This window comes from Thalassophryne amazonica, chromosome 12 (genome assembly GCF_902500255.1).
Source record: "Thalassophryne amazonica chromosome 12, fThaAma1.1, whole genome shotgun sequence".
Classification (NCBI taxonomy): Eukaryota; Metazoa; Chordata; class Actinopteri; order Batrachoidiformes; family Batrachoididae; genus Thalassophryne; species Thalassophryne amazonica.
This window is the reverse complement of record NC_047114.1, coordinates 74602724-74627915: the sequence shown is the minus strand read 5'-3', so window position 1 is coordinate 74627915 and position 25192 is coordinate 74602724. Positions and strand designations below refer to the sequence as shown.

Here is a 25192-nt window from a genome sequence, read left to right as displayed (position 1 = left end):
ATTAGCAGGGAAAGCATGAGCATAATCAAGTCAGTGAGTGAGTGGGTCCATCACCAACTCCATAAAAACTACTGCAAATGTTGTGTGGGCCGCTGAAGAGGAGGTACTGCTGGCCCACCACCACCAGAGGGCGCCCTGCCTGGAGTGCGGGCTCCAGGCACCAGAGGGCGCCGCCGCCCCACAGGAGCAGCCTAGGTAACAGCTGTCACCCATCACCTGAGACAGCTGACGGCAATTATCACTGGGGTATATCAGCAGGACGGCATCTCCACCTCATCGCCGAGATATCGTTTCTACCAGAGAGGTAACGTATCAAAGCTACGGAGTGTATCTTTTTGGATTTGTGCTTAGTTTGTGGATTACTGTTCCAACGAGAGGTGGAGGTAACTTCCCTGCTGTTCGAAGTCCTGGGTGCAAACGCGTCCCCATCTAACTGTCCTTTGTTCCTCGCCAGCAGTACCAGGTCCGACACGCGGAGGCAGTGGCCACCTGGGAGTTCGGGACTTGGCGGCTCCAGTATTCCCGGGGTCCTGTGGCGGAGGAAGCCGTGTGGTTCCGGTCTTACCTTGGAGAGGCGTCTCCTATCTTCGAGCCTGCCCACACGACACTTTTGTGAATTGACTGTTGTCCATTGCTGTGATTGGTTGTATTCGTTGTGCACATTCACAACAGTAAAGCTTGTTATTTTGACTTACTCCACTGTCCGTTCATTTGCGCCCCCTGTTGTGGGTCCGTGTTCCTACACTTTCCCAACAGCAAATTCAGGTTTGAAATCTTGTTTATAACAGATACAAATGAGGACCAGCAAACCTGGTTTGGGCCATATTTAGCAACTTTAAACATAACAATGTGCAAGTATACTTTCATATATTAGATTACATAGGAATGTTATCACAGTGGGACATGTCTGGGCTTGTTCAGGCAGGTAGCTAAAGTAGGTGTTTTGGTTACATGCAATCAATGTTGCCAACTTGGGGACTTTCTCCCTAAATCTGGTGACTTTCCAAACCCTCTTGACGACTTATTTTCTCAAAGGCGACTAGCAACAAATCTAGCGACTTTTCCTGGCATCACTGAAGACTTTTCTGTTGTTTGGCGAGTTAGATCTAGTCTTTGTTCTCACCGAGCAGCAGCAGGTCTTCCCCACCGCTGCTGCTGCTGCAAAGCACTGAGCGGAGGGATAGCTACAATTCACCGCGTTCAAGCACGCACGCACCATGCCTCCGCGGCTGTTCCCGCATTGAAAGGCAAATTTCACTTGGACTCAGTCAGCTTTTACCTCGTTTGCTGCGCTGTGATTTAGTCTCCAGACTTTGATGATTCCTGGCCTTGATAAATTATTTTATTTTGAGGAGTGTTAGTCAATTTTAATGGCAAAATCAAAGTGCCTGACTCCTTGGTATAACTCACAAACTCGCAGCTTAAAGCAGATAACCCGTAAGTTGGAGAGGAAATGGCATCTCACTAATTTAGAAGATCTTCACTTAGCCTGGAAAAAGAGTCTGTTGCTCTATAAAAGCCCTCCGTAAAGCTAGGACATCTTACTACTCATCACTAATTGAAGAAAATAAGAACAACCCCAGGTTTCTTTTCAGCACTGTAGCCAGGCTGACAAAGAGTCAGAGCTCTATTGAGCCGAGTATTCCTTTAACTTTAACTAGTAATGACTTCATGACTTGCTTTGCTAATAAAATTTTAACTATTAGAGAAAAAATTACTCATAACCATCCCAAAGACGTATCGTTATCTTTGGCTGCTTTCAGTGATGCCGGTATTTGGTTAGACTCTTTCTCTCCGATTGTTCTGTCTGAGTTATTTTCATTAGTTACTTCCTCCAAACCATCAACATGTCTATTAGACCCCATTCCTACCAGGCTGCTCAAGGAAGCCCTACCATTATTTAATGCTTCGATCTTAAATATGATCAATCTATCTTTATTAGTTGGCTATGTACCACAGGCTTTTAAGGTGGCAGTAATTAAACCATTACTTAAAAAGCCATCACTTGACCCAGCTATCTTAGCTAATTATAGGCCAATCTCCAACCTTCCTTTTCTCTCAAAAATTCTTGAAAGGGTAGTTGTAAAACAGCTAACTGATCATCTGCAGAGGAATGGTCTATTTGAAGAGTTTCAGTCAGGTTTTAGAATTCATCATAGTAAAGAAACAGCATTAGTGAAGGTTACAAATGATCTTCTTATGGCCTCAGACAGTGGACTCATCTCTATGCTTGTTCTGTTAGACCTCAGTGCTGCTTTTGATACTGTTGACCATAAAATTTTATTACAGAGATTAGAGCATGCCATAGGTATTAAAGACACTGTGCTGCGGTGGTTTGAATCATATTTATCTAATAGATTACAATTTGTTCATGTAAATGGGGAATCTTCTTCACAGACTAAGGTTAATTATGGAGTTCCACAAGGTTCTGTGCTAGGACCAATTTTATTCACTTTATACATGCTTCCCTTAGGCAGTATTATTAGACGGCATTGCTTAAATTTTCATTGTTACGCAGATGATACCCAGCTTTATCTATCCATGAAGCCAGAGGACACACACCAATTAGCTAAACTGCAGGATTGTCTTACAGACATAAAGACATGGATGACCTCTAATTTCCTGCTTTTAAACTCAGATAAAACTGAAGTTATTGTACTTGGCCCCACAAATCTTAGAAACATGGTGTCTAACCAGATCTTTACTCTGGATGGCATTACCCTGACCTCTAGTAATACTGTGAGAAATCTTGGAGTCATTTTTGATCAGGATATGTCATTCAATGCGCATATTAAACAAATATGTAGGACTGCTTTTTTGCATTTATGCAATATCTCTAAAATTAGAAAGGTCTTGTCTCAAAGTGATGCTGAAAAACTAATTCATGCATTTATTTCCTCTAGGCTGGACTACTGTAATTCATTATTATCAGGTTGTCCTAAAAGTTCCCTGAAAAGCCTTCAGTTAATTCAAAATGCTGCAGCTAGAGTACTAACGGGGACTAGAAGGAGAGAGCATATCTCACCCATATTGGCCTCTCTTCATTGGCTTCCTGTTAATTCTAGAATAGAATTTAAAATTCTTCTTCTTACTTATAAGGTTTTGAATAATCAGGTCCCATCTTATCTTAGGGACCTCATAGTACCATATCACCCCAATAGAGCGCTTCGCTCTCAGACTGCAGGCTTACTTGTAGTTCCTAGGGTTTGTAAGAGTAGAATGGGAGGCAGAGCCTTCAGCTTTCAGGCTCCTCTCCTGTGGAACCAGCTCCCAATTCGGATCAGGGAGACAGACACCCTCTCTACTTTTAAGATTAGGCTTAAAACTTTCCTTTTTGCTAAAGCTTATAGTTAGGGCTGGATCAGGTGACCCTGAACCATCCCTTAGTTATGCTGCTATAGACTTAGACTGCTGGGGGGTTCCCATGATGCACTGAGTGTTTCTTTCTCTTTTTGCTCTGTATGCACCACTCTGCATTTAATCATTAGTGATTGATCTCTGCTCCCCTCCACAGCATGTCTTTTTCCTGGTTCTCTCCCTCAGCCCCAACCAGTCCCAGCAGAAGACTGCCCCTCCCTGAGCCTGGTTCTGCTGGAGGTTTCTTCCTGTTAAAAGGGAGTTTTTCCTTCCCACTGTCGCCAAGTGCTTGCTCACAGGGGGTCGTTTTGACCGTTGGGGTTTTTACGTAATTATTGTATGGCCTTGCCTTACAATATAAAGCGCCTTGGGGCAACTGTTTATTTATATAGCGCCAAATCACAACAAAGTTGATTTATTGATTGAAAATAAATAAGCACACCAAGAATCGCTTTTTTGTCTCTCACATTTTTTTTCCCCAAAACTGTATTTCAACAAATACATTACGGACAAGGCCACAATAGAAAGAGATATAAAAAAAAATAAAATAAATTATAAAATAACTAAAGTAAAGGGTTTGTTTAACATTAATTCTCTTTTAAAAAATCCTTATAGAGCTTGACAGTTTTATGACATTTGGGAGAATCTATAAGCTTAATACTGCTTATATATTGTTCAAATTCAGCCAGACGTCTGTTTCAATTCCTTTTCAGGACTCTGCATTTATGAATATGGAATTTACCAAAAAATATTAAAAGGTTGATAATGTATTCAATGATCTCTCAAACAATGTTTTCAGTGAGAGGTATCAAATTCAATTCAAATTCAAAAAACTTTATTTGTCCCCAAGGGGCAAATCAAATGCCAAGAGCAGCATATTTCAGACACAAAAAAAGAATAAATAAATAAAAATAAAATAACACCACAATAAATGAATATCAATACAATTATAAGTACTTCCGAAGTAAAATAGTTATAAATTATTTGTCATATCTGTCATATCTTGCAAAAGTATGTCATATCTTGCAAAAAGACGTACAAATACTTAATGAGGGGAAGCAGTGAAACATTAAGGTATAGTTAGCATTAAACATTAGCATTAACAGCATTAGCATTAACAGTTAGCATTAAGGTATAGTTTTATATTTTCAATTCAGTACTGTTTTTTTGTGTACACAAACGGAGTGTGTACACATCATTAACCTGCCTCTACTTGACTGTCGTTTATTGTCATTATACAAAAAGTACAACAGGATTGGAGAGCTTCTCTATATATTAAGGCGGGCTTTGTATGACATGAGACAAAAATTAAGTGCTAATTTTTGTGCATATTCCTACAAATTCCTGAATGCATCTCACTTAAAATGTTGATTAAAGGCCCAGTCACATGGCACTTAACGAAGGGTGATGAAGCCCTGAAGAAACAAGAAATCTGGACTTTCGTTGGCATCGTTTAACCTTCGCGCAGCTTCGTTCCTGCAGCTGGCGCTACATCAGGATTTTTAAACTGTTGAAAAATTTGAACGAAGGGCAACGAAAACAATTCATCTGTGTCTCCTTTTGATGTCGTTCTTGACGTTTTTTAATTGTTTGTGTAGTTTTTGTAACGTTATCGTTTAATTTGACTTCGTTGGAGCAACTGAATGTTTTCACACAGTGCAGAAGCCGGTTTGTAAGCGTTGAGGCTGCTGCTGCTTCATGTACCGTTGGAAATTACAGGGCAAACTCAGCGTACTTACTTGGATTTTTTTTTATCTGTGGGGGGGGGCAGCTTCAATGGGCTCAGGCACCTTACATATGCCAGAAAAGTTGTGTAATTTGCGACGGTACTTGAATGCAGCATCAGCGGCAGCAGGAGCTCCTGCGTGCGCTTATTATTTTGTATTAAATATAACAATATGAGTGTAGGAATGACAATCCAGTCCTTCTGTACATGTGGCAACAGGCAGATGAATCAAAATGATGACATAAAGAGCTGTTCTGGAAGGAAGAATTCACGTTGTGGATCAGTGATCAGCTGGTTGAAATAACCACACGTGAGTCAATGCACGCGTTCACACGCACTTATCAATTTACTGCTCTGATATATTCAATCATCTTTACACGTATATTTATATTTATTCTCCCTTTTGACAGTTTTCTGTTATAAATAAATATATATGGCTTAGAACATAACACTGTGATACAGCAGTGACCATGGAACACTTTTTTTTTTTTTTTTTAAATTGGAGGAAGACGGAGCGCACAGCGTGTCGACAGACAGTGTGGATTCTGATAATGATGGAGATGATCCCTCTTTTGTTCTGGACGAGGAGCAGGTGGTCCACCACCGTGCGCACAGATCTCCACAGATTCTGTCAGAGTCCACCTTTCTCAACAAATTGTGATGTTTTTTACTTTTTCCCTTCGTTCAGGAATCGTCGTGTGCCGTGTGACTGGGCAATAAGGTTAGAATTACTATAATATTAAGGAAAAGATTACCTATTACTTTTACCTATTACTTGACCTATTAATATTCGCTCAGATAATCTGCCATCTTGGTGTCAGTGATGCCATCACTGCGTCCTGGCGGAAAATACATGGGAAGAAATCCACACAAAAAATACATACAAATATATACAGTAGAACTTTTTTGTGCACTGTTTTGTCGTCCGTTTCCCTTTCCAGTTTCATGGGAATAGGCTGCTTCCCATGTACCACTTACCCTTCACTTAAATGAGTAGATTTGATGTTTACACAACATTCCAACATGCCAACATTCCTATTAAACTCAAAGATGCCAACCATGGCCCAAAATAGAAGGTTGACTGGTTCCTCCTCTCTCTCAGAAATCAAAAGTTCAAAGCTAAATATGTAGTAGCTTTTACTGAGTTACGGATGGAAATTTTGTGGACCCACTCGCTCACCTGCACACTCACTCACTCCATTATACCTAAGCATGCCTGGTTATTTCTAGAGAAGTATCATCAAACCAAAAAAGTCAAAAACATTGCTGCAAATACCATGAGCATTAGAAGTTTTAAGATAGTTTAAAACACAGCTGCTTTTTTTTTTTAATCTATTTAACCAGGTTAGTCCCATTGAGATTGAGACGTCTTTGCAAGGGAGACCTGGACAATTATAAAGTTTCCAATTCACCTAACCTGCATGTCTTTAAATGTGCGAGGAAACCCACACAAACACAGGGAAATATGCAGACTCTTCACAGAAAGGTCACAGGTGGGAATCAAACCCATGACCTTCTTGCTGTGAGGCAACAGTGCTAACCACTAATCCATCATGCTGCCACCGTGCTTTTACCCCGAGGCCATCAAATATGGCCATCAGGTATCGAGAAGGCTTTGCATCCATCCATTTGTCCGTCTGTCTGTGCACATCAGTCCCATTACTGCCACAGTGTTCAAATTAACAGGGAACACCATGTTAATTTGAACACTGTGGCATTCCTGGGACACAGACCTTGGACACATTCAAAGATGGCTAAGCTTGAGCTATTTTAAGAAGTATTTTAAGAGGTTAAAACATCACATTCTATGCTATGAATATTGCAAATCTGTTTTTTTTGTTTTTTTAGGGGTGGTGGTGACAGCCAATCAGAGTAGAGCGGCACCGTGATGTCACTGGCTGGTCTCTCTCTGGTGCTCAAAACCTATTTTATTTATGTGTAACTATAACATGTTTCTCATATATTACTGATTACTCATATATATTCATATATATTTACTCATATATTATTATATTATTGTAATACTGTGAGAAATCTTGGAGTCATTTTTGATCAGGATATGTCATTCAATGCGCATATTAAACATATGTAGGACTGCTTTTTTACATTTGCGCAATATCTCTAAAATTAGAAAGGTCTTGTCTCAGAGTGATGCTGAAAAGCTAATTCATGCATTTATTTCTTCTAGGCTGGACTATTGTAATTCATTATTATCAGGTTGTCCTAAAAGTTCCCTGAAAAGCCTTCAGTTAATTCAAAATGCTGCAGCTAGAGTACTGACAGGGACTAGAAGGAGAGAGCATATTTCACCCATATTGGCCTCTCTTCACTGGCTCTCTGTTAATTCCAGAATAGAATTTAAAATTCTTCTTCTTACTTATAAGGTTTTGAATAATCAGGTCCCATCTTATCTTAGGGACCTCATAGTACCATATCACCCCAATAGAGCGCTTCGCTCTCAGACTGCAGGCTTACTTGTAGTTCCTAGGGTTTGTAAGAGTAGAATGGGAGGCAGAGCCTTCAGCTTTCAGGCTCCTCTCCTCTGGAACCAGCTCCCAATTGGGATTAGGGAGACAGACACCCTCTCCACTTGTAAGATTAAGCTTAAAACTTTCCTTTTTGAAAAAGCTTATAGTTAGGGCTGGATCAGGTGACCCTGAACCATCCCTTAGTTATGCTGCTATAGACTTAGACTGCTGGGGGGTTCCCATGATGCACCCAGTGTTTTTTTTTTTTATTCACCTCTTTTTGCTCTGTATGCACCACTCTGCTTTTAATCATTGGTGATTGATCTCTGCTCCCCTCCACAGCATGTCTTTTTCCTGATTCTCTCTCCCTCAGCCCCAACCAGTCCCAGCAGAAGACGGCCCCTCCCTGAGCCTGGTCTGCTGGAGGTTCCTTCCTGTTAAAATGGAGTTTTTCCTTCCCACCGTCGCCAAGTGCTTGCTCATAGGGGGTCGTTTGACCGTTGGGGTTTTTCTGTAATTACTGTATGGCTTTTGCCTTACAATATAAAGCGCCTTGGGGCAACTGTTTGTTGTGATTTGGTGCTATATAAATAAAATTGATTTGATTTGATATATCTGTAAAAACCACTTTAAAACTGAAAATGCTGGTTTCGTAACCTGATGACACCTCTGGAGTGATTTACAAGACATTTTGCAGACGTTAGCATGGTGACATCACTGGATGTCTAGCTAGCTGCTAACTCTGTTTTGTTTCTGTATAAATATAACTCTCTCTCATATATTATGAGAAAGAAATGCTGTTTTTATAACTTGATAACACCTCTAGAGTGATTTACAAGACATCTTGCAGGCGACAGTGTGAACGCTAACTTCGGTTAACTCAAAGCTAACTTCCACTCGTCAAAAAAATCATGTTTATGCAAATGCCATTAAAATGTAAATAAAATATTGTTTATGACTGATGACTGATGAATTTATTCTGCAACATCAATATAAAACACACAGAGGTGAATGTATCAATGATATACAGATAACAAATGCAATAAAGTATAAACGCTTATGTCAATTGTGGCATTTGTGAAATTATCACATGACAAAGTAGAGGGGCTTGATTAAACATGTACAAATTGTAAATAAGACACTAGGAGCTTAATAAATAATGTAAATAACTATATATATATATATATATATATATATATATATATATATATATATAACTATATATAAATATACACCACCACAGTAGTGTTCAGAATAATAGTAGGCTATCTGACTAAAAGATTAAACCAGGTTTTGAGTATATTTCTTATTGCTACATGGGAAACAAGGTACCAGTAGATTCAGTAGATTCTCAACAAATCCAACAAGACCAAGCATTCATGATATGCACACTCTTAAGGCTATGAATCTGGGCTATTAGTAAAAGGAGAAAAGGGGGTGTTCACAATAATAGTAGTGTGCATTCAGTCAGTGAGTCCGTCAGTTTTGTGGAACAGCAGGTGTGAATCAGGTGTCCCCTATTCAAGGATGAAGCCAGCACCTGTTGAACATGCTTTTCTCTTTGAAAGCCTGAGGAAAATGAGACGTTCAAGACATTGTTCAGAAGAACAGCGTAGTTTGATTAAAAAGTTGATTGGAGACTGAAAAATTATACGCAGGTGCAAAAAATTATAGGCTGTTCATCTACAATGATCTCCAATGCTTTAAAATGGACAAAAAAAACAGAGACGCATGGAAGAAAATGGAAGAGAACCATCAAAATGGATAGAAGAATAACCAGAATGGCAAAGGCTCACCCATTGATCAGCTCCAGGATGATCAAAGACAGTCTGGAGTTACCTGTACGTGCTGTGACAGTTAGAAGACGCCTGTGTGAAGCTAATTTATTTGCAAGAATCCCCCACAAAGTCCCTCTGTTAAATAAAAGACATGCAGAAGAGGTTATAATTTGCCAAGAACACATCAACTGGCCCTAAAGAGAAATGGAAGAATATTTTGTGGACTGATGAGAGTAAAATTGTTCTTTTTGGGTCCAAGGGCCGCAGATAGTTTGTGAGATGACCCCCAAACTCTGAATTCAAGCCAGAGTTCACAGTGAAGACAGTGAAGCATGGTGGTGCAAGCATCATGATATGGGCATATTTCTCCTACTATGGTGATGGGCCTATATATCGCATAGCAGGTATCATGGATCAGTTTGGATATGTCAAAATACTTGAAGAGGTCATGTTGCCTTATGCTGAAGAGGACATGCCCTTGAAATGGGTGTTTCAACAAGACAATGACCCCAAGCACACTAGTAAACAAGCAAAAACTTGGTTCCAAACCAACAAAATTATCTGCCTTGCAGATGTGAAGAAATCATGAAAAACTGTGGTTATACAACTAAATACTAGTTTAGTGATTCACAGGATTGCTAAAAAAAAGCAGTTTGAACATAATAGTTTTGAGTATGTAGCGTCAACAGCAGATGCTACTATTATTGTGAACACCCCCTTTTCTACTTTTTTTTTTACTAATAGTCCAATTTCATAGCCTTAAGAGTGCGCATATCATGAATGCTTGGTCTTGTTGGATTTGTGAGAATCTACTGAATCTACTGGTACCTTGTTTCCCATGTAACAATAAGAAATATACTTAAAACCTGGATTAATCTTTTTAGTCACATAGCACTACTATTATTCTGAACACTACTGTGTGTATATATATATGTGTATATATATATATATATATATATATATATATATATATATATATATATAGTAAATGGTAAAAGGGGTGGGTATTTTGGCTTTTTTTTTCTGCCTACACCCTTTCAGTCGCACAAAACTGGAAAATTGTTTGAGCTTTTTGTTTTGTGTTTTACGAGATTTTTTTTGTTAAGTATGTGTGTGCTGAGTAAATTCATTCATTTACACACACACACACACACACACTACACCACACACACACACACACACACACCACACCACACACACACCACACACACACACACCACACACACACACACACACACACACACACACACTTTGCACTGGGATACCAACTGAACAACTGCAAATTATGAAGACCAAAATGCTCATACGGCTGAGGGTATTTTAGCATTGCGTTTTTATAAATGGGAGCAAATCTGATCACATTATGGATGTGGTTGGCATCATTTCACTTGCTCCATGTGCAGGCACAACAAGATTTTTTTGGTTCAGATGTTGACATAAAATAATGAAAGGTACTGTGCCTTCCGACCTCATGGATCTTGTGGCTTTACATAACATTCCGTGCTTTCCACTGTCGAACTGCAGTATTACAATTTGTTCTAAAGGTGAGAAAGAACTCACCTGCTATTTGCCTATTTCATATTGTGGATAAATATTCCTTCTGAAATTAGGCAAAGAACTCTGAGTAAGTTAAAGCCAGACTACGAGCACATCTGTCCTCTATGGCTCATGAGTCACATTGCTCTGTATCTGTCTGTATTTCTGTTTTCCTGATTTTTATTGATCTGGGTATTGATTGTTGAGTCCATGTTATCATCTTTCACAATATTTGCCACTCTTATGATAATGGTCTTATATATTACCAATTCTACTTAAATTTTACCCTTTTTAAAAAATTTTATTTTGTTGTACTCTTGTGATCGCAGTTAATTTTTTTTTATTGTATCAGTGTTGTAAAAGCACTTTTAAATGCATTTAAAATACAATATATAAAGAAAATAAACATATTATCATTATTATAAACAATAACAGCATAATACCTTCCAATCATTAAAAAATCCTTTATTCTCTAATTAATTAAATTTTGGTAATCATAGTAAACCAGAGCTCATCTTCTTGCAATCAGGAAGGATGGGTTAGACAAAATATAATGATAAATCAGTGAAATTAGTTTATGTCGCTCACTTCTATTCCCAAAGTGCTGACAGTGGCACTGTTTAAAGCAGTAATCATTACTAAGAGAAATGATTCACACTTTACAAGATAATGCTGTAGATCATTTCAAGCAATGACATGTTAAAATTTCAAAGTCTTTGCTTTGAGAAAAATATATCTCCTAATTTCTTAATCATACTTATATATCCTACAGGTACCACAGATCATGACATTTGCTCCAGATTACAAAAAAAAACAAAAAACAAAAAAAAATCTCAGTTTCGGATTGAGATGACGATAACAAAAAAATATATAACGTGGGCTGTGTGTAAAGTAAACTAAGCGGCACGGGTGCTTGTTAGGATAATATGTCCTACTCATTATCTAGAGTAATAAGTGTATCAAATTCACATAATCATGTCTAATTAGTATCAGTAATTATCTTGTTGGGCCCAGGAATATTAATCTTCAGGTCCCAGAGGGGAGGGGAGCAGAAACGCAGCAAGAATAGGAGAGAAAGCTGAGGGAATCATGCGAGGAGCGCTGACTAAATTAGCATGCTGAAATCAGAGCAGAAGGGGAAGGGACAGAGCAAGCGCTCGAGTAGGGGATTCAAAAAGAAAACTGGAAACTTTGTTGTCGAAAAACAGGCCACATGAGATGAATTTTACCCACAAGCAAATTAAAATCAGGTGAAGAACCATTTAGCAATGGAGGGGAAAAACCCCTTAAAAAAAACTATATTAAACTGATAATTTTTTATAGCAGAAATTAATTCAAGAGTTAATTCCTGAAAAAAAGACTTATTATGAATATTTCTTTCTTGTCAAGGTGAAGTTTGACTCATGGCTTTTGTAAAAAAAAACTTAAATAACTATGTCACAACTTGGACTGATATTTAAAATTCAACAATCATGTCTAATTGTCAAATTAGATGCTAATGATAATGAATTATACATGGATGTACCCATTAGTCCCCACAGACCACTTCTGCATAAAGGGAATGATAATGTAATTACAGTGGAGAAATAATCAGCTTGTGGCATTAAAAGAACAATATGAGCAGCTCTAGCCAGGCCCAGATCCCTTGTACAGCTGCAGGAGATCGAGGACGGACACCGAAAAGTGGAAATTACAGGCTGAAACTTCAGATGAAATACTGAGTGTTGCACAAGTGTTATTTAGGTGATCCTGAGGGTAATGCTTAATGCCAAATACACTCAACAAAAATATAACGCAACACTTTTGGTTTTTGCTCCCATTTTGTATGAGATGAACTCAAAGATCTAAAACTTTTTCCACGTACACAATATCACCATTTCCCTCAAATATTGTTCACAAACCAGTCTAAATCTGTGATAGTGAGCCCTCTCCTTTGCTGAGATAATCCATCCCACCTCACAGGTGTGCCATATCAAGATGCTGATTAGACACCATGATTAGTACACAGGTGTGCCTTAGACTGCCCACAATAAAAGGCCACTCTGAAAGGTGCAGTTTTATCACAGAGCACAATGCCACAGATATCGCAAGATTTGAGGGAGCGTGCAATTGGCATGCTGACAGCAGGAATGTCAACCAGAGCTGTTGCTCGTGTATTGAATGTTCATTTCTCTACCATAAGCCGTCTCCAAAGGCGTTTCAAAGAATTTGGCAGTACATCCAACCAGCCTCACAACCGCAGACCACGTGTAACCACACCAGCCCAGGACCTCCACATCCAGCATGTTCACCTCCAAGATCATCTGAGACCAGCCACTCGGACAGCTGCTGAAACAATCGGGTTGCATAACCAAAGAATTTCTGCACACACTGTCAGAAACCGTCTCAGGGAAGCTCATCTGCATGCTCGTCGTCCTCATCGGGGTCTCGACCTGACTCCAGTTCGTCGTCGTAACCGACTTGAGTGGGCAAATGCTCACATTCGCTGGCGTTGGCACGTTGGAGAGGTGTTCTCTTCACGGATGAATCCCGGTTCACACTGTTCAGGGCAGATGGCAGACAGCGTGTGTGGCGTCGTGTGGGTGAGCGGTTTTCTGATGTCAATGTTGTGGATCGAGTGGCCCATGGTGGCGGTGGGGTTATGGTATGGGCAGGCGTCTGTTATGGACGAAGAACACAGGTGCATTTTATTGATGGCATTTTGAATGCACACAGATACCGTGACAAGATCCTGAGGCCCATTGTTGTGCCATCCAAGAACATCACCTCATGTTGCAGCAGGATAATGCACGGCCCCAGTTCCTGCCAATATCCAGCAACTTCGCACAGCCATTGAAGAGGAATGGACCAACATTCCACAGGCCACAATTGACAACCTGATCAACTCTATTCGAAGGAGATGTGTTGCACTGCATGAGGCAAATGGTGGTCAGATACTGACTGGTATCCCCCCCAATAAAACAAAACTGCACCTTTCAGAGTGGCCTTTTATTGTGGACAGTCTAAGACACACCTGTGCACTAATCATGGTGTCTAATCAGCATCCTGATATGGCACACCTTTGAGGTGGGATGGATTATCTCAGCAAAGGAGACGTGCTCACTATCACAGATTTAGACTGGTTTGTGAACAATATTTGAGGGAAATGGTGATATTGTGTATGTGGAAAAAGTTTTAGATCTTTGAGTTCATCTCATACAAAATGGGAGCAAAACCAAAAGTGTTGCGTTTATATTTTTGTTGAGTGTATTTTAAAATAATGTTGCACAGAAAAAGTAAAGAACATATGTAAAATATGCAAATTATTATTATTACTGAACCAAGCATTGTTTCATTTCCTAATAGTCCTCTGCCTATGACTTTGGAGCACAGAAATAATTTTGTTCATTTTAAAGCATTTTTTACTTTCAGCAACAAAATCTTAATTCAAATCTCCAACTTTTATTTCTTTATGAACATTTTGTTCAACAAAAACAAAAATGAATTCTACATGGTGCTGCTTGTCAAAGATGTTAGGATGTGGAAAGATTTAATAAGGCAGCAAAATATCACCACAAAGAGCTACTGAGTTACAGTGCATGTATGAAGAGATTAAAAGAAAACCCACTGTGTGTTCTGCAGGCTATCTGGGGTGTTAAGTAGAGGCGATGGATTAGCGGGGAGCAGCGCTGCCTTGCTTCTCATTCTCTTTAGGCCGGGCCGTCGGTGGGCTGATGAGCCGTGACGAGGCCTGACCCTGCCGTGGAGTTGTTGCCATTATGTACAAGTAGTGAGATAATGAAGCATTCATGCTAATGTGGGCCGGGCAGCACATCATCTGCGGCTGTGTAATCCACCATCATCATGATCATCATCTCGACCAACGCCCAGACATCCTTTCTACACCAGACGCTGATGCCACACACGAATCCGGTCATATTCATACACTCTGACACGTGTGCGTCAAGTTAATATATTTATTTTAACCCTTTCTGTAATAATCCAGATCAGGTTTGGGGAGGATGCGCTGGTGCCGTACATCATCACATCCACCTCACCGCACGACACAGCTGTGCGATAACAACATGCATCATATGACAGTATAAAAATGTCTCTTGTTTCATATTATGCACTATTGTTTATTTCGTGGTGTTGTATTCAGTTGTGAAAACTGCTCTCATTTTGCCTGGCGTGAAATCCGGCACACTCTATATGCATTCGCTCCTCACTAAAAGCCCAGCAGACTTTTCGCGTCTTCACTGCAAGTGGACTCGCCGTGCAGTTGGGTATCAAATTTCAGAACGCAGCTTTGCCTCGGATCAGAGGAGCTGATGCAGAAAACTCAGTTAAAGGCTTCAACAACACTGATTTAAAATAAAATTTTATATATATATAAAAAAGATCCCCACGTTTACAGAGCTGTGTTTGTCACCACTGTGAAACATTCAAAAATTAACAGTTTAGTTTTTGTGGATAAGTGCACCCCAGTTCAGTTTGAAATCCAGTTTACTTATATTTATATTTTTTTCCTTTGTTTTTCAGTTCCGTGATATTAAAAACTGAAGGTTTTTATTATTATTATTATTCAGTTGTAAAATGCAATAAAAAGTTCAGTAAAGACAATATGTTTTTAAAGTTGAAGAATAGCTTTTTTCTTTTTTTTTTTTACATGTTCAACCATTGACTGAAAGGCTTTCGTAAACCTTTTTCTAATGCCAAAACAGTTTGTCCACATGAATAAAAATGTATATTCACTAAAGATTTCAAGAATTTCTGAAAACCCATTTCATATTTTCAGATTCAGAGCCAAATTATATCTTTTCAACAGTGTTGTAGCTATATGTCTCCTATTCAAAAAGATGAGATTCTTCTGCACATTTTGATATGCAACACATTAGCATTATACTATAGGCAAGCACCTTAAAAGGGAACTTGCTGAAGGTATTGCAAAATTGAGAAAATACTCTTGGAATCCAGAGGTATTAATTAAACATGTCCCCAAAGGTTCTAAATAAAAGGAGAAAAATAAGAAAGCATGAGTGAATACCTTTTATTTCTGAATATATAATTTGAAATGTAGTAAAAAAGAGTTTTTATATATCCAGGCAGACCCATCCACCTCTCAAACGTAATCATCTACTGTATGTGTTGCAGTGAGGTGAAGTGTGGGCATCCCCTTGGCCTTTTATAGCCTTTGGGTTCCACAAAACTGAGGCATGTGCATGCTAGATCATGCGCAGCGAGATGTACTACATGGCCAAAATTTTGTAGGGGGTTCCTTCATAATACAACTGGTAGACCTATCCTGGGTCTTCCGAAGTAACTGTTATAATGACGCAGTCATTCCAGCTACCCAAGGATCCTCTGAAGAGACCCAGTGCCAAAGATGCTGTCACTGCTTTCATTCACTAGTTAATGTCCAAGTCTCACAATCATGTAGCAAGACCAGAAGCACAAGGACTCTGAACACTCGGTCTTTTGTTTCCTGCAAAGGTACTGGCATCACAAAACATCTCTGTCCAGAGCCCTCATGACTCCATAAACTCTACCCTGGCATCTCTTGAGCTCAAAGGCAGATGGCTGTAGCATTTAACATTCAAGGGGAAAAAAGTCTGACCCTGTGAACTAGAGGTCAGTGTGGTTACACATGGTGCTGAAAATTAAGAATGCAAAATGCAAAGAAGAGTGAAAAGAGAATGAGCTAAGCATATTATTTCCTGAAAACTCTACCTCTTCCACATGCATCTCTCTCCTGAAAGATTGATTAAAAGTGACTGGGCCCATTAATACTTTGATACAGTGTATCTGTCGCTGGTGACACGGTGGGATGCATGTTAACGGGAGGATCATATTTAAAATGGTTCCGCTTTGCGCCCAGCAGAAGAATTAAACCTGGTCGCCTGGCAAACTCAGGAGCGCATGCGTTCTCTCATTTACTCCCCGTCTTCTAAACCGCTTCTCTTCATCTTCCTCTGTCTCACTTCCACTCCACCCCTCCTCCTTTGTGTCGCCATCCCTCTTCTTCCAGTGATTATAAAGGTCTTCAGATCTAAGGAATGAATGAATTACCAAAGGCAAAGACAAGGCTTGTGATTTGGACGCCATAATGAAAAATTGCCCCTTTGTTCCTTTCATCAATTGCATGTCTAATGAAATCAAAATCCCAATTGTATAATCAGAAGAGGGCCCTCCAACCGGAGAGAGATCTGATGTGATTTGTAACCTTTCTTTCCATAAAAGGAGATTAAGGAAAATCTCCCATCCATTGTTCGCTCATGCACAAATGGAAGGAAAGTCATGGGATGGAAAGTCTTGGGAATTTGTCACTGAGGAGTCTTTCAAAGAACAACAAAACCCAGTTGGTGCAGCCATCCCTAAACTAGTTCTGGTTTGTTTGTCAGGGCCCCAAGAGCAGGTCTTCATCTACCCTAATGACTCCCCTTAACTTAGAGCTCAAGGTGAACAGCGTGTGGCGACGGAACAACCTCCATCGTCTGCCCTCTGCTCTACAAACTGTTATACTTTCTGTGATTTTGAGTGATTAACCCAGTCAGCCAGGGAGCCATGGCAGAGCCTTGACCGTGTTTAACAGTAACCTGTCCGGACAGTGCTAATGGTCCCTGCTGATCCGCATTTGGCACTGTACCCACTCTCAACCAGTCAAGCCAAGTGACAGCAACATAATGCCCACTTCACATCCAATGAAGGACCCCAGCTTCCCCTCTGGGAGTGACTTTGCTAATTAGTATTAATTACTCTGAATCTTATTCCCTAATCGTAATCACTGGCTTCCCCTTTCTAACCCTTGCCATGCACTCAGCAGCCTCCGGTACAGCTCTCAGGGAGGAACTTGCCATTTCTAAACCTGGAACATGATGGGGACGTGTACCAATATGCTGAAGGGCAAACGTTTTTGTTTTTGGTGTTGTGGAATACACTGGAAAACCCCCTTAATTATCATAACAAAATAATTACAAATGTTATAATTTCTCTTATCAATCAGATGCTTCATTCCCTGTACAATAATTTAGGAAATTAATAGATTTTTCTTAGATGCCAAGTAAGTCAGTATTCTGTATAGTATGAAGCAGTCAATTTGCATAAATGAAAAATAAAAAATAAAGTAGGTAATTAACCTGTTGGGATTAATTTTAATGATTAATCACAGACTGAGGACAGAGAAAATGACTATAGCAATAAAACCTAATTGTGGAACCATTAGATATAGATATACACAAGTGAATTACATTATAATTAATTTCAATAATACAACAACAATTCTCAACTCCGAAGTCACAAACAGGCAGACGAACTAATCATTATTCTGTATTAACAGGAATGTTCACAAAGAACAGAATATATAATTCTACATCTCAAAATATGAAAACTCAAAAACAATCACATTTGCAGCTAGAAAGGTAGTCAGAATACATATAACTCTGCCATGACCTAACAATTTTGGAACAGAGCACCAGGATTAACAGGATTACTGCATATTGTCACCCTATTTCTAAAAATATTACAATTTCATTAATATTACCCCCTCTCTGAATATGTCATTGAAACAGTTCTGGATCTACATACATTTTCAGTTGGTGATTGTTGGAGGATATAAGTGACTTTAAGTGTTTATTACAACTAAGTGAGCACAGTTGTTTGACAATAAATGGCTTCACACAACCACTAACCATGAGTGAAAAAACGTTTTTGTGTTATCATTCATATTCTCTGAAAAATGCCCCCCAAAAAAAGAGTAAAAAATTCTGCCAGGGTATGTAAATGTTTCAGCACAACTGCATATATATATATATATATATATATATATATATATATATATATATATATATATATATATTACACACACACACACACACACCACACACACACACACACACACACACACACACACACACACACACACACACACACACACACACACAGAAAGAAACCTCAAACAGACCACACACAGTGAGGTGGCCAACTGAGACAGCTTAATTGGAGACCACCTGGGGTAAATTCAGTTGATTCATATGATTTGGAAAGACACACACCTGTCTACATATAAAGTCCCACAGTTGACAGTGCATGTCAGAGCACAAACCAAGCATGAAGTCAAAGGAATTGTCTGTAGACCTCTGAGACAGGATTGTCTTGAGGCACAAATCTGGGGAAGAGTACAGAAGCATTTCTGCTGCTTTGAGGTCCCAATGAGCACAGTGACCTCCATCATCCCTAAATGGAAAAAGTTTGGATCCACCAGGACTCTTCCTAGAGCTAGCCACCTGTCTAAACTGAGCAATCGAGGGAGAAGGGCCTTAGTCAGAGAGGTGACCAAGAACCCGATGGTCACTCTGTCAGAGCTCCAGCATTCCTCTGTGGAGAGACAAGAACCGTCCAGAAGGACAACCATCTCTGCAGTAATCCACCAATCAGGCCTGTATGGTAGAGTGGCCAGACAGAAACCGCTCCTTCGTAAAAGGCAGATGGCAGCCCACCTGGAATTTGCCAAAAGCCACCGGAAGGACTCTCAGACCATGAGAAACACAATTTTCTGGTCTGATGAGAAAAAGATTGAACTTTTGTCCTGAATGCCAGGCGTCATGTTTGCAGGAAAACAGGCACCATCCCTACAGTGAAGCATGGTGGTGGCAGCATCATGCTGTGGGGATGTTTTTCAGCAGCAGGAACTGAGAGACTAGTCAGGATTGAAGGAAAGATGAATGCAGCAATGTACAGAGACATCCTGCATGAAAACCTGCTCCAGAGTGCTCTTGACCTCAGACTGGGAGGATGGTTCTTCTTCCACCAGGACAATGACCCTAAGCACACAGCCAAGATTTCAAAGAAGTGGCTTCAGGACAACTCTGTGAATGACCTTGAGTGGCCCAGCCAGAGCCCAGACCTGAATCTGATTGAACATCTGTGCACCAACGCACCCCATCCAACCTGATGGAGTTTGAGAGGTGCTGCAGAGACAAATGGGCAAAACTGCCCAAAGATTGGTGCACCAAGCGTGTGACATCATATTCAAGAAGACTTGAGGCTGTAATTTCTGCCAAAGGTGCATCAACAAAGTATTGATGCACTGGTGATGTAATGGTGTGAATACTTGTGCACATGTGATTTCTTAATTTCATATTTTGAATAAACTTTCCATCTTGTCATTATGCGGTGTTGCGAGTAGAATTTTGAGGAAAAAAAATTAATTTACTCCATTTTGAAATAAGGCTGTAACATAACAAAAGGTAGAAAAAAAATGAAGCACTCTGAATAGTTTGTGCATGCAGTGTATTACTTGCATTGGGAGGGAATATCAATTATTATACCCTCTCTACTTTTAAGATTAGGCTTAAAACTTTCCTTTTTGCTAAAGCTTATAGTTAGGGCTGGATCAGGTGACCCTGAACCATCCCTTAGTTATGCTGCTATAGACGTAGACTGCTGGGGGGTTCCCATGATGCACTGTTTCTTTCTCTTTTTGCTCTGTATGCACCACTCTGCATTTAATCATTAGTGATCGATCTCTGCTCCCCTCCACAGCATGTCTTTTTCCTGGTTCTCTCCCTCAGCCCCAACCAGTCCCAGCAGAAGACTGCCCCTCCCTGAGCCTGGTTCTGCTGGAGGTTTCTTCCTGTTAAAAGGGAGTTTTTCCTTCCCACTGTAGCCAAGTGCTTGCTCACAGGGGGTCGTTTTGACCGTTGGGGTTTTACATAATTATTGTATGGCCTTGCCTTACAATATAAAGCGCCTTGGGGCAACTGTTTGTTGTGATTTGGCGCTATATAAAAAAATTGCTTGATTGATTGATATAACAGCTGAGTGGATCTTTGTCATTTGATTGGTGCTTTATATGTCACGTGACATGGATTATTCGTCCCATTTGTGTTGCATTGCATTTAGAGTGCAGTTTGGTTCCATTTAGAGTGCAAATTTGGTTCCGTATGTTTGGTACAATTGCATTCTGCATACACACACACACTTACACACAGACACACACACATGTACGCACGCGCATTCACACACAAAACAAATCCACTGCACTATAAGCCGTCTGGAGGCTGTTAGCAGGATGTTAGAATGAAAAAATTGACTTTTTTCACTGCACTGTCTTTTTTTTGTAGTAGTAGTAGTAGTAGTAGTAGTAAATGTGCGCACAAGTGCTGTCCCGGTTGTGTGAGTATGCGTGTGCATGCGGGACAACGATTTGATTGAGCTAACTGACGGTGCTTGTTCTTGTAACATGACATACCCCCCCCACACACACACACAAAATCCACTCCGTTGTAAACCGTCTGGATGCATGAAGAGCTGTTCAGATGAAAAGTCAGTGCACAGCATCACCGGACTACACGTCACAATTTGGACCCCGGTTTAAAGATCGTGTTGGCTTTAGCAGCAGTGGAACACCAAAATGTAAGTTCCTTTTCTGTTGTTTAGAAATTAATAAAATATCAAATGAAAAGCATCTATTTTAGCCGTTATATAAAACAAATAATGAATGTTTTTACATTATTTCAATGAATACTTAATTCGGTGAAAGCTGGAACATACCATTCAACGAGGCTCGTTGAATGGTATGTTCCAGCTTTCACTTCATGAAATATTCATACCATTGAACTCAAACATTCATTATTTGTGTATTACAATTTGGCAATCTGGTGCGTTTCTCAGTACACGCTCTTGCATGCAGATGCCTTGTTTTCGAGGACCCCTGCAAATAGAGGAGTCTAAGGGGATGGTCCTGGTCATGGCCATGCTTCACGCAGCATGGCAGATAGATGGTTTCTTTTGAGTGGTGGGGATGGACCTGTTGTCTGCCTGGGTGGTTGTCATCCAGAACAAAATGCGGTTCCATGCATTTCCACCAATGCATGCTCCCAGACCTGACCTGATAATCCAAGTCACCTCCTGTTTTCTAAAGAATTTCTTGATAGTCTGCACATCAGCATGATGGTGGCCATTTGAGGATGATGCTGCGCAGGGTTTAATGGCCATGAAGTAGATCACAGTCAGAAAAGGCAACTTGAGGAAATGGGGATATGGCACCAGGGGCACTGCAAAGCAGAAACTCAACTTTGGTCTGGCAGGCAGCCAAGGAGCAGATACACCAAGGTAGAAAATTTATTCAGTGAAGCTTTGAATGATCTTTCCATAAAAAATGTTTCAAGATCTGTTAATTCCTTTGAGACATATCCTGTAGACTAACCAACAGAAAGACAGAGCTGACTGGGTAACCGTCATCCTGTTATGTCACTGAGGAGGGGGGACAACTGTTCTGGCATTTCGATTTCGGTTCATAACAAGGCAGAGACTCTTACCTGTGCTTCCTATGCCCAGTTGCAAAGCACTGCGGTCTTTGGTCAGCCCGTTGGTTTTGGGACTTGCGGTGGGGGCAACAGTGGCCACAGCTCTGGGCGGTCGCTTCCCTGGAACTTTGACTGTTGTCCGTAGCAAGTCAATCTCTTTCCCGTGCACATTCTGCATGTAGTCCTGAAGAAAGCATTCAGAACATGATGAACGGTGAACACTCTTGTTCCATTATCACTTTAAATTTTCCTCAATTCAGACAGCTGATTACACACAAAGCAGATCGAGAAGACTCCAGAAATTATAGAAAGAAAAACAAATTAAAACACTATTCAATTTCCATCTCCATTAGTCACAACCTATCTTTCACTCGGGGCGTGTGATAGTGGAAAAATGACTGTAAAGCCATTATATATATCACCTGTGCCCACGCCAACTCTCCAAACAGCGAGATGTTAGGCTTAATGAATGCAAACAGTCTCATTCGCTTTCAATTTGATTCGGTTTAAAGCAACTACCGCCCAAATGTGGGAAGCCAAGGTGAAAATCATTGGGCTCAGCAGAAAAAGACCCAGATAGAGGCGAGCTTGGCCTTTGCCGTCCCCCTGCCGCCTCCTCTGCTTTATTACCATGTCATAAAGCACTCATTTCTTTCCCAAGCCTCCTCGCTAATTACCCAGTGAGCGCTCTCATTTCATTTTATTGCAGGAATTAACAGCCAGATCGAAGCGTGCAAAGCTATTAAGATGTGTGATTAAGCCACATTCAATTAGTTTCTACAAACAATTTAATTGATGTAGCAGATAGAATTAACAGAAGGTGATTGTGTGGATGGCTTGGCTGACTGCGAAATTAAAGGTTCCCCTCTTCCACTCTCAGTCTGCCTCCCTCCCTTCTTCTTTTGCTCTCTCTCTTTTCTCAATCTCTCTCGTCTCCTACCCCTTCTTAATCCTTCTCTGCTTCACTGCTCAAAATGAGCTCGAGCTGTTACGTTCTAATGTAACTGTCTCTTATTTCACCTCCCTCCGTAAGTCAACAGTTCCATAGATTCAAAGATTGCCCCGATGACCTGTAATAGCTGTAATGATCAAGTGATGGCCTGCTCACTCAATTGCATACATCACTGTAGCACAGCAACGCACTACTAATAACTGCTTGTAAATTAAACCACTAACACACTGTCAGTACAACAAGGCGACAAGCTAGGTTCACCTCTCTCTTAGTCCAGCGTTCAACATTTGACTAGTCTTGTTGTGATGACTCTATGGATTGGCAATGCCAAATTTTAACCACATTTATATATTAGAAAAAACCTGCAGGACTAGAATTTTGGCGATGTAGTGACTCGTTCCACCTGTTGTGCCAAAGAATGCTAATCACCCCCACACAAATATCTAACATCACAACTGCAAAGCTAAACTATTCAGTAAAACTGCTAAATGGATATCAGTCTGACATTACTCAATTAACACATACAGTAAAACTCGCCTAAGCCGTCATCGCATTAACCGGATATTTGCACTCAGCGGCCAAAAGCAAAATGCTTTAGTATGGTTTTCCATGTAATAAACACCGTATGTAACGCATTTTGTATAACGGATTTTCACTCGCATCGGACAAAACGTCCTGTCCAATCACAATGTATTTTCCTAAAAAAAAAAAAAAAAAACCCTTGCATGTACCAGACAGAGCAGTCTGGATGTGCCCAACACTGATACTCACCAATCTGAGGAAAGTGGGTACCGTATTTCCTTGATTAAGAGACTCTCCATTTATTTTTTTCAAACCGTGCTCAGACATGAGACCTAAACGAAGCATGGTGTAATTCAAGGCTGGTGATTCTTAACAAAATGCTGCTTGCCTGCACTGTAATATGGTGTTACATTTCACACATATCCATGGGTGTGGTGAACCAAACCGCTTTAGATCGCAGCCCTCTGCGGGGCTGCAAACCCTCCCCAGATCCTGATGTGCACCTGCTAAATGGCTGAGACCGCAAGGGCTATGATTGGTCACTTTTACGTTTTCACTCCTTCCTCTTCCATCATATTTTAAATGCTTTTGCAGTGCACCCGCCGATTACATTGCGATCACGGATCAAATACCTTTGGCAGAAAAGTCCGCAAATATGACCAACTTCACAACACAGAGTCAGAAAAAGATGCACAGATGATATGCAATTTATGGAGGAAAATTGTACGTATCATATCGTTGGTTTGGAGGTTGATGATTGCATAAAGAAGTGGAGCTCACTAACGGACAAATAAATCCACAAAAAGCCGCTGTTACTGTGGAAAATTACATAAAGACACGGCAGAGAATTTTAAAGGATCAAGTACAGCTGAATAACCTGATAATAAATCAGGTTTCACGATTTTAAGGTACCACTCCACAGCGGACATAGAAAAAATTAATTTTGTCAGTTTTATACATATAGCAGATTTTGTCCGTTTTATACATATAATGGATTTTGATTATAACAGACAAAATTTGCTGGTCCATCTGAATCCAATATATGCGAGTTTTACTGTATTACCAAAATACATTACTTGCTCACGAACACTCTCAACAGAGTAGATGTAGGTAGACATGCTAACTAGACAAGCTAGCTACCTTGAGGAATCATGGCAAGGTCTGGTCAAGGCTAGTTAGCTTATTAGATGGTTCAATCGCTGACAAGATTTTAAGTAGCGCACAGTAAAAGAAGGTTTCTTCAGCTGCTCTTTTGTTTTAATTCTGGGCCGCCACAGCAGATCCAAGGTGGATCCGCATGTTGATTTGGCACGTTTTATGCTGGATGCCCTTCATGCCCTTCGTCCGCAATAAAAATGGCCAAAAATGACAAATGTCCCAGTATGAATTACGGATATATTAATAATATATAGCAAATATATGATGAACAATCACGGTTATATAACGCATGTAGTGAGGAAACTGATCCGACACATTGAGATTATCACGGCAGTATTACGGGTGTATTATGAATGCATCGCGCACGTGTTGCACATGCACGGCATCTGTATTGCGGTCATAAAAAAAGC

The 25192-nt window shown here is 40.2% G+C and overlaps 1 protein-coding gene across 1 annotated transcript in view; it reads right to left on the bottom strand.

Moving 5' to 3' along the window:
* The window catches only part of agap3 (ArfGAP with GTPase domain, ankyrin repeat and PH domain 3), a 213041-nt gene that overhangs the window by 119683 nt on the left and 68166 nt on the right, over window positions 1-25192 (bottom strand). Inside the window, exon 11 of the mRNA XM_034183336.1 lies at window positions 22163-22334. Within this exon, the coding sequence (XP_034039227.1) occupies window positions 22163-22334 (172 nt within the window). The remainder of the gene's footprint in view (window positions 1-22162; window positions 22335-25192) is intronic.